We start from the raw sequence: 11396 nt of genomic DNA on the forward strand, positions 1-11396 counted from the left end.
CATATCATAATTGCAGCAACAGCATTGTTTTCTGCAGACCTAGGACCTATAGCCTACATACAAACACTGCACTGCCCACCCCAGGACTGCTAGCTTGATACCTCTGCCCCAGTATATTTGGCCTGGGCTGGACCCACTGGCCGGCCTTGGAAAACTGGGTCATTATGACGTGGGTGTTTTTTTATTATTATTGTCCAGAGCCAGAGTGGACGTCAATGACTTGCCATCAGATCTTCTGAGTGGCTAATGTCTACTTGTCACGTTCGGCCTTGTTCACCTGTGACCTTGTGGCCTGCAGGCCAAGGACAAGGATGGTGACCCTATTGTTCGTGGTTCAAGAAGGTAGGTCTGTACAATGTGGAATACACTTCAAAAAATAACGTTTATTGAACAGATATTTTTTCGGCAGTGTGCAGACCCACCTTCTTAAACTGTCGGACACTTTTTTCTGGCACTTGCAACAATTGACTTTGAATGAGCACAGCCTACCAAAAACTCCTCTTGTACGTGGTGTGAAAAGGCTGTGATGGTGATGATGAGGAGGAGGATCAGATTCGATTCGATTCTTTATTTTCTCATGGGAATATTTGTTTTCACATTAGACTGTAGACCTTGTAGTAGGATACACATCTCATTTGCTGTAGACACCATCTTCACACAGACACATAGGCTAAACATCCTCAGACATCCACATACAATAGATATACACACATGCATCTATTCATATGCACTCCAACATACACTCCGCTACATACCTATACATTCCTCTCCTCCACATACAACGCATCCATTTTGTTTGTTTGTTTGTTTGTTTGTTCTACCCTCCCCTCTCATTTACCTATGCCACCAGCTATGCATCCTAGCTATGCTATGCTCATTTCCCAGCGGTCACACATATATTAGTCCATACATACCCCATTATTTCATCCCTGCATTGCCCCACAAGGAGGTCTTCATATATAACCCCTTCAATTTGCCAGACACAACAATGCAATAGTTCAACAATTGTTGCAGTGAACGATGCAGCCAAATATAGCCTACACATAGCTATATACAGTGCCCTCCATAATTATTGGCACCCCTGGTTGAGATGTGTTAAAAGCCTTAAAATAAATTCAGTGTTTATTGCAGAAGAATACTGTCACACTGAAAATTTTAGGAAAATGTAGCCTTCAACTCAAATGAATTGTAGGAAAATAAAAAAATCCCTGACTAAAAAATAATTATTTTTCATTAAATCACCTGTTCCACAATTATTGGCACCCTTAACAATTCCCAGGAAATAAATATAATTGAAGCATTTCTGTCATTTCTACAGTAGTTTACAAAGTTTACCAGAGTATGTAGGAACATTTAATTAGTAATTCATCAATTCCTGTTTCCCTGGGGTATAAATATGACGTGACACTGAGGCCATTTCTCTTATCCACTCTTAAACATGGGAAAGACAAAGGAACACAGCATACAAGTGAGGCAGATGTGCGTCGACCTTCACAGGTCAGGCAGAGGCTACAAGAAGATTGCCACTCAACTGCAGCTGCCCATATCTACTGTGAGAGGAATAATTAAGAAGTTCAAAATAACTGGAACAGTGGTAAACAAGCCTGGACAAGGACCCAAGTTTATTTTGCCACCACGTACAGTGAGGAAGATGGTAAGAGAAATCAAAATATCTCCAAAGCTCACAGAATTACAACAAATGGTAGCATCCTGGGGTCACAAAGTCTCCAAATCAACCATCAGGCGCTGTTCTACACGCCAACAAGCTGTTTGGGAGGCATGCACGGAGAAAGCCTTTCCTCACCCACAATCATAAACGTAAACGTCTGGAGTTCGTCCAGCGGTATTGGGGCTTCAACTGGGACCGTGTGCTTTGGTCAGATGAGACCAAGATTGAGCTTTTTGGCAACAAACACTCTAAGTGGGTCTGGCGTGCCACGAAAGATGCGCATGCTGAAAAGCACCTCATACCCACTGTGAAGTATGGGGGTGGGTCAGTGATGCTGTGGGGCTGTTTCGCTTCCAAAGGCCCTGGGAAGCTTGTTAGGGTGCATGGCTCATGAATGCTTTGAAATACCAGGACATTTTAAATAAAAATCTGTTTGCCCTCTGCCAAAAAGCTGAAGATAGGTCGTCACTGGGTTTTTCAGCAAGACAATGACCCTAAACATATGGCCAAATCTACACAGAAATGGTTAACCAGACACAAAATCAAGCTCCTCCCATGGCCATCTCAGTCCCCAGACCTCAACCCCATTGAGAACCTGTGGGGTGAGCTGAAGAGGAGAGTACAGAGGAGAGGACCCAGGTCTCTGGATGATTTAGAGAGATTCTGCAAAGAGGAATGGCTGAAGATCCCTCTTTCTGTCTTTTCCCCATCTTGTGAAACATTATAGGAGAAGATTAGGTGCTTTTTTTGTTGGCAAAAGGGGGTTGTACAAAATATTAACAACAGGGGTGCTAATTAATTGTGACATAATTATTTGATGTCAAATAATTATTTCTTTATGTGGGATTTTTTCCCCACTGAATAAATGCACTTGTATTGAAGGTTGGATTTTTCTCTTTTTTTCCATTAAGGTCCCATATTATTTAGAGAAAAATAATAATAATTGGAAGCTAAAAAAAACACATCTCAACCAGGGGTGCCAATAATAATGGAGGGCACTGTATATATATATATATATATATATATGTTTGGTTTATGTTTTTTTTTCGTCTACAGCTTAACTAAAATAAATGCATGGAAGATGAAAGTATTTGAAAGTTAGGAACGTTTCAGGATCTGAATCTGGTTGCTGGTGCACATAGCCCTAATAAATATAATAGGCTACTGTAGAGTGATTTGGTGACTTGGTTTTATTAGGTGCGTAAAGGCACCTTATTATATGTCTGTTTTGTTTCTGTACTTAGGTTTGTTCCTCCAGGGAACGACTGTATACCTCGTTTTGATGGCCGCAGAGGTTGCTATGACCCAGAAAGGATGTTTTTAAGCTAACCCGGGAGCCATTTTGTAAAGCCTCCAGAATGCTGGGGAGGATGAGATCCTATGGGGCTATTGTGCAGGACCTTCCCTATTTCATTCTGATAGCCTTGCATGTTTTTTCTTTTTTTTTTTAAACTGAAAGGGTTTTCAGATTTTAAACTAAAATATGATTCTGAGGCATCACAATGGCATCATTCACAAGAATTGTATTCAGACATCTCAATGTCATCAGACATGGAATTGCCTTTGAGACCACCTGACTGTTTTGGAAAAACTGGGGGGCAATTCATGGTTCGGTCTTTATCACTGTATCCTTACTCGAGTGACTGTATAATTTCTCTGCTGGCTACTGCTATCAAGGTCAGTTATGCTGGGTGGTTTCCTTATGTAGCTGTCTCATAGAAATATGCACATTCACCCCAAATTCAAGTCATACATCTTATTAAATGCTGCTGCCAGGTCCTAAAGGAAAGAACATAGGCCTACATTTCTACTGAAATTATCGAAATTCATATATGAGCATAACTGCTTTTAAGTAGCCTATATCGCTGTAGATTTTTTGCATCATATTTCTATAGACCTAAAACTTTGAGAACACAGACACGTGGTTGCAATTATACTGTAGGCCTATATAATGCGTGTAGCTCGTAAAACTCAAGATATTTCAGACACAGCATTTGAAAAACATTAACAAGTTTATTAAAATCTATACATCCAATTTCTACACAGGGCAGAAGGGAATGGAAGCATTTTTATGTCAAGAATAGGCATACAATAGGAACTACATCAAAACATATTTACAACCCCTTCAATTTGCCAGACACAACAATGCAATAGTTCAACAATTGTTGCAGTGGGCGATGCAGCCAAATATAGGCTACACATAGCTGGTATGCAACTGTCAAACAATGGGAACTATTCAATGGGCTTCATAGAACAGTCCGTGTGACCAGACCGTGTCTAATTGCCGGAGGAAAATCATATGTAAACTGTGCCAGTGGGGTTTCTGAGCACCAGTTACTCATTCTGTTGACCTATATATATATGGAAAAAAACAACAGGCTAAGATAAAAAATAGTCATCTTAAAGATTCAGTTCATTGACAAACTCGAATGAATAGGCACAGCTCTGCCCCAAGAGCTTGTAAAATTTGATACAGCACACGACTAACGAACAAGAGTGTTCCCCACAACACTTGGCAGTCCGTGCGCAGAGCAAGTCGCCATGGCAGGTGTGAGTTTCTGGAAGATGGCACGACTTCACCAAAATAGCAGCAGTTCTTGGGAGCGACTTGGAATGCGCGCTCGTGAGCTGTGCGTCAGCCACACAGTCTTCACGTGAAGTTTGTCAGGCACAAAAATAAGCATCTATAAGTCCGTTGGACAAAATTAAACTTAAACGTAATTTCTTTTGTCATAGTCCCCGTTTTGGGTGATACTCTTTGTCGGCGCGTACTTAATGGGATACGTGGACTTGAAGTGTTCTGGACACGAGCAACACAGAATAGTGCCCCCGGTCAGCAGAAGCCCCGCAGCCGCCCAGCCGATGTACAGGGCGGCTCCAATCTCCCTCTTCTTGGCGGCGGGCACTTGTGGGTCGTAGAAGTTGGAGATGATGTTATTCGCCATCCAACAGAGAGGGATGAGGACGAACAGACCACTGATGATGTAGATCACTCCACCGCAGTTCACCACCTTGGCTTTGATGCTCTCGGTCTTGATGCAGTTGGTGCACTGCGCTCCGGCGATGGTGAAGGATAGCCCGATGACTCCGAGCACGGCGGAGATGATGGTGAGAGCCCTGGCCGTCTGCAGGTCTTGCGTGAGCGCCAGTACAGAGTCGTGCACCTTGCACTGCATCTGGCCCGTGCTCTGCACCGCGCAGGTCATCCACAGTCCTTCCCAGATGGTCTGCGCCACCACGATGTTGCCGTCGATGAAAGCGGACACTTTCCACATCGGTAAGCCACACGCCACCATCACCATCAGTGTGCCCGCCACACACAGGCCCAAGCCGAGGAACTCTAAGCAGGCTGAAATCATCTTGATTTTTTTTTAACTGTGCAAGCTTAAAAATCAAAAGTTAACCAAGAATTGATCTGTAAGTTACGCGCCTGTCTCTTTCTAGTCACGTCCAAACGAGGCTTGTTAAAATTCTTCCAATGAAAATGTAAGCCCGTGTGATATTCTCTTGAGAATTTATACTGTACTCCAACAAAGCGGTTCAGGCTCCACCAATGTGCGTTTGGTCCGCATCTCAGTAGCCAATGAGAAGGCAGAAAAGTTAAAGGAAAACAGACAGCAGGAAACAGCCGAAAACTCGAAAGTTAGAGAGAGATAAGACTATGATAACGGCAGGAAGACAATAGTTGGTGATTCAGCAGCCTTCCTGCGATTCATTTGGGAAAAATGAAAATATATTTACATGAAAAGCACTGCGTCATGGTGGTCACAGTCACTGATATTTGAATCCATATGCTGTCACTTCTTACTTTAAGCTGAATGGGAAAGACTATCTGTATGCTTCATACAACACTTGCACAAAATCATCATTCACTACCGGTATTTCCTTTTTGTTTAGGCTTTTCCATTTAGATAGGACAGTGAAGAGTGGGACAGGAAATGAGTGGGAGAGAGAGACAGAGGGAAGATCGGGAAATGACTTGGGTTGGGAATCGAACCCGGGTCACCTGAGTAGCAGGCCAGTGCCGACTAAGCCACGCCATCATTTACTATTTCAGCCATGCATCCTAGTTTAAGATTAGGTTTTGTTGTGTGTATAGTAGGCCTACACATAGGCTTACTAGATGGAAACTCATAGCTTAAGTCATTCACGCCTTGAGAAAATATAACTACTGAAGATGTGTTATAATTGCTGCTTCTCATAATGGTTCACAATGGTTCACTTTTCGAGGAAGGCACTAATTCTCCCAGAACTGTTGTTGTAAGTGGCTTGTATGCTTTATTAAACAAAATGTGAAAACACATTCTAAAAATACATAGGCTACCGTACCGTATCTGTGAGTTTAGGTTTACACCCAGGCACAAACTTTATGTGACCAAAAACGTGGGAATCAGAATAGAAAGAGCTTTTGTTTCAGGTCCATGTTTGTTTACATCTGTCCTCCTGACGTGTTTCCTACCGACCACAGGATCCCCAGACCAATAACATCCATCCTGTGCCAGTCTGGCATTGTGAGTGATGTGTCTGCTTCCCTATACGACCTAGAGGGGTTTACTTTATCAAGTCAAGTCATGTGTAGCCTACTTTATTGTCAAAAAACTATTTAGGGTGAGCACAGAACTGTTATTATGTTAGAAACTAGCAGGGTGAGCACAGAAGTTTGAAATTGCGTCTGACCTTGACCAGTCTCCAATGTGCAGTTAAACAAATAACAATGAAAAAAGGGAAGATAAAGGTTTTGGTGAGAATTTACTCACTACAAAAAGGAGCATGTATTTTTTAACTCTGTTTCATAAGACATTGACAAAACACACACACACACACACACACACACACACACACACACACACACACACACACACACACACACACACACACACACACACACACACACACACACACACACACACACACACACACACACACACACACACACACACACACACACACACACACACACCACTACCTCCTAGTCCTACTTGGAGCTAGTTATGTCTGCCTTGGGCTACACTACTTGTTGCTTCTAGAATATCTGAATCTTGTTGTTCAATTACTTGGTATGCTGGTGCAGCTGTACTGTTAGGGAAAAATATGAATTAATATATATTTTAAAAGCTTACGTAAGTTGTATATATTACACACTTTGCAATAGTATGTAACCTGTAATTTGCAACCTGTAATTGTGCAGGACTTCACCGGAAAAATATAGCACACACCCAAAAGAGTACCAAAGTTGCTTCCTTGATGTTTTTATTGTAACACATTACCAAACATGAAAATTGAAAATAAAGTCTGCACACCAAGCTCCTGTTTCTCTTCATTTAATATTCGGGCAGCATGCCCTTCATCAGACATGATGACACATGTTTTAAGACGGATGTGCGTGTTTTTTTTCTTTACTAAACATTGGCAAACAAACAATCCGGTCACGTACTGCGCGCCACTCACATTCTGACTAGAATCAGTGTTGCCAGATTGGGGGATTACCTGCCCAATTGGGCTGTTTAGGATGGCCGTCTGCAGGTAAAAATTGCATTTAGCAGAGGTGTATTTTTCGGGGGAGAAAGTTATCCATGCTTTGGTCTCCCTCTACACATTACAGTAATTGCGTAACGCAGGGAGGTGAATTCCAAGAAGGAAAGTTGTGCGCGTGCACGTGTGTGTGTGTGTGTGTGTGTGTGTGTGTGTGTGTGTGTGTGTGTGTGTGTGTGTGTGTGTGTGTGTGTGTGTGTGTGTGTGTGTGTGGTGGGAAGACAGTGGAAAGCTGGTAAGTCTTAGTCATTCTCAATTGTCAGCACACTTTAGTTTCCGTTTTGAATGACCTAATACCTCCACTCCTCTTCCAGTATTACCACCACACTCAGTGTGAAAGCAAAGCAGTCCTCCATGAACACTTGCCAGAAACTTGTTCAGATTCAAAGAAAAACGAAGGCTGATATGGCAGGAAATTTCACTGCCATTTTCTTGACCAGAGACTTTTGGTTGCTAAGGTAAGACATAAGTACGTAGCCTACATACGCAAACTTCCTCTGGCCTACAGTCTGACACATATAATGTAGCATGTAAGATCTAAGCACTGGGATGGTTTTAGGATTGTATCCACTTCCATGATTCAACCTGGGCATACCACACCATACCATTTTAGTTGTTCTGAATTTAAGTAAACATTTTATTTCATGAAGGCACTCAAATCATGTCATTGGTACTGTATGTCTACGTCTACATTTTAACAAATAAAAATTATGAATAGTGGTTTGATTTCATCAGCGCTTTAATTGTTTCACAATCTGTAATGTTGTTACTGTACCTTGTATTCAAATACTCAGAGCAAAAAAAACGGACACCAAACTGTACCCATAGCCAAGGCCCAAAAAATGTACAAAGTAAACATCCAAACCATGAGCACAAACTGTACCTATTGCATCCTTAGTGAGTCCCAGACGAGGTGTGTAGGTCCTCCTTATGATCAATCAGAGAGACCAGGGCTGGATTGGACATCTGGCATACAGGGCATTTTCCCGGTGGGCCGACAGGCGTCAGGTCTGTTGTTGTACTGTTGTTGTTGTTGTTGTTGTTGTTGTTGTTGTTTTCCTGGGGACTGGCCCACAATTTAGAGCCACAATTTGCCCCATGCAGCGTCAATACAGTAGATTGGGCCAGTCAAGATATATCGCCTACAATATAATATACAATACAATCTGTATTTATATAGCGCAAAATCACAACGTAAGTTGTCTCAAAGTGCTTATATAGTAAGAAAGTGGCCTGTGTCTGTGTTAGGGGCCGGCCTATGCCGTTTTTTTGGTCCCAGTCCAGAGTCAGACAAGGCAAAAGAACAAGGCAGGAACTTTTTGAGTGCTCATCGTCACCGGTTCCATCAACACTCAAGCGAGCATAGCAAAGAGCAGGATACTCTTTAGAGGGAAGGAACTATGCTGTAGCCTACTTGATCTGTCCTATTGTTTTGCTGACAGCTCTCGTGTGTGTGTAGCGTGGTGGTATTGCTTGTTTGGGTTGTCGAGGACCAGCATGCACCTGATCTGACCAGCCCCAACTGGTTTGGAAGGAGGAGAGCCAGGAGAGGTGGCCATGAGGACACATGCGCTGCTGTGACATTGGCGCCTCCTGAGTCTGTCTGTGCCTCTGGACATTCAAACTGAGCGCAGTGTTAAAGGGGTATGCCACTATTTTGGGGCTTAATACAGTTAAAAACGTTGGCTGGGGTTTATAAAGGTGGTGAAATGTCTTATTTTTCATGTTAAGCGTTGTCTTGCTTTAAGACAAGTTAAAAGAGGGAATATGTCGCTAAGCTAGTGAAAGTCAATGTATCCGTGTAGCATTGTAGCATGCTACACGGATGCATTGACTTTCACTAGCTTAGCGACATATTCCCTCTTTTAACCTGTCTTAAAGCAAGACAACGGCTTACATGAAAAATAAGACACTTTACCACCTTTATAAACCCCAGCTAACGATTTTAACTGTATTAAGCCCCAAAATAGTGGCATACCCCAAAACCAGACTTTCAAGAGGCTAGCTGCAGAGTTTACTATGATTGGGTAATGGGTAACTTTTCATGTGTTGTATGATTAGTGTAGTTAAATCTATGACATTTTTGTATTTTCCTGCATTTTTTGTCCTATATGTTGATATTTTTTGGTCGATAAATAGGCCTGCGTGGTGCGTCATGACCTGACACCGCCCATCTCCTGTCAATGTCATGTCAAACTGTTCTTTTGTTACCTGTGCCAGTGACGTTTCCACAATGGACTCTGCCCTACTCTCTGCGTTTTTAACATTTCTATAATGATTTAGCCCTTTAATTGAGCTATTTCAACTTTTTTGGAAGAGTGCCTTGGATACTTTTTTTTACTTGTGTGGAACAGCGTTCTGCAACAGGAATATTCACTGAAAATGGCCACATTCGAATACGACTCATTACATGTACAACATGAATACTGCCACTATTCTGTCTAAAATCATTATATTCCCCTCATGTAATTGTGCTCCATATTTTTCTAAGACGTAGCCTCATTGTGAAGATGGGGTCGCCGGCAGGCCTATTCACTATTTGCTGAACATACTCAACTACATCATAACAACATTGCTATGACATTACTGAGAGCCTTAAGTAGCAGGTTAAGACATAGCCATTACAATTTTGGTGACAGTAAGGTTATAACATAGACTCTGCGCAAAGGGGTTAAGGGACAGTTTGTAGGATAGCAATCACTTTTCTTTTTATCTAAAACAACCAAACGATGTCCTATCAAATATGGGACAACTACAGTAGTGCTGATTTGTTTTGAATGTCCACTCTTTTGAATTTTCGCTTGGGGCCCCAACTTACCCTAGAATCGCCTCTGCGTATTACTACTGTATATGTTTGAATTGCCCCAGGCAGCCCATTTTAGCCTAGTTTACTTTATTTCCGTCCTGACTGGCAGTCTCTCTGGGAGTGTTGAGACTTATCTTTTCCCTTCACGTGCCATCTGCGCCATGTGTGGCACACAGTTAGGATGCCTAGCTTGACTAGTGTGTGTGTGTGTGTGTGTGTGTGTGTGTGTGTGTGTGTGTGTGTGTGTGTGTGTGTGTGTGTGTGTGTGTGTGTGTGTGTGTGTGTGTGTGTGTGTGTGTGTGTGTGTGAACACATCCAGTAGCTATCAGATACATAGGGTCATGAAAAGTGGACGGAGTGACAAAGGGTTATGTTGTCTTGGGCCCAGTGATCGAGGAGGACAGATTGACTCTTCATTTCATTGCATTGCATGTATTGAGTGGGAGGGCTTTATAGGCAGGGCTGGACTGGGGAAGAAATAGGGCCCGGGCACTTTCGGCTTCAAGGGGCCCCTCATAATTAGCGGTGCAGAACTGGCTCACTGATGGCCCCCCGCACCCTCGTGGGCCCCTATTTTCAGAAATGTAAAAATAATGATAAAAAAACTTTATTAAAAAACAGGAAATGCCCGCACTGCCAGATGGGCAGTCCAGCCCCGCTTATTGGTGACTACCTCTCGGCCCTGGCCAAAGCTGCCAGCGTCCCTGTGCAGGGTCATCAGATAATGTGTAATTGCAGTAATAGCGGTTTTAGACGGAAATTGCTAGGGGGGCCGAGTGGGTCCAAGTGGGGCCAATGTGTTTATTCGTTTCTGTAAAAAATATTTTATATACTGTATTTACATTTTCATTCATTTTCATTTCAAATTAATATTTCAACCATTGCTTGTTCTGTAAAGGGGCCACAACAGGGGGGGCCAGGAACAACTACAGGGGCCGTGACCCACCCTGGCCCCACTCCAGAACCTCCTACTGAACAGTATGTGTAATTACAAGTATCTTTGGAAGCCCCTGGGGTGAGGAAGCCAGTGGCCGTTTTACAGTAAAGAGTGTTTATTTTAAGGGTAAAGAGTATTTATTTATTTCGATGGGAAGCCGTGCATCTCCCTGTGACGGACCACACCAAAGTGGTGTACATTGAAATGTGGGAAACCTCTCCACTCCCGAAGGCCTTCACACACATTCTCTCTCTTTCTCTTTCTCGCTTTCTCTGTCTCTCTGTCTCTCTCTTTCTCGCTTTCTCTGTCTCTCTGTCTCTCTCTTTCTCTCTCTATCTCCCTAGAGTAATCTGAAAGCCCATCTGTGAAACTCCCGTTGTCATTGTGACACAGCGCACAGTGCTCGGTGCACACAACGAAATTGCATTCAATACATTTTAGACTTCAAATTC

The 11396-nt window shown here is 42.8% G+C and overlaps 1 protein-coding gene across 1 annotated transcript; it reads right to left on the reverse strand.

The window, feature by feature from the left end:
- Positions 1 to 3662: 3662 nt before the first annotated feature.
- cldn5b (claudin 5b) lies at positions 3663 to 5147 on the reverse strand. Its single transcript, XM_063209830.1, has one exon. The coding sequence runs from the start codon at positions 5026 to 5028 to the stop codon at positions 4381 to 4383; it is 648 nt and encodes a 215-aa protein (XP_063065900.1). The 5' UTR covers positions 5029 to 5147; the 3' UTR covers positions 3663 to 4380.
- Positions 5148 to 11396: the final 6249 nt, after the last annotated feature.

This window comes from Engraulis encrasicolus, chromosome 11 (assembly GCF_034702125.1).
Source record: "Engraulis encrasicolus isolate BLACKSEA-1 chromosome 11, IST_EnEncr_1.0, whole genome shotgun sequence".
In the NCBI taxonomy this organism is placed as follows: Eukaryota; Metazoa; Chordata; class Actinopteri; order Clupeiformes; family Engraulidae; genus Engraulis; species Engraulis encrasicolus.

Bases quoted from the DNA above. Each gene is read 5' to 3' on its own strand.
- cldn5b (XM_063209830.1), bottom strand. From the start codon at position 5,028: ATGATTTCAGCCTGCTTAGAGTTCCTCGGCTTGGGCCTGTGTGTGGCG.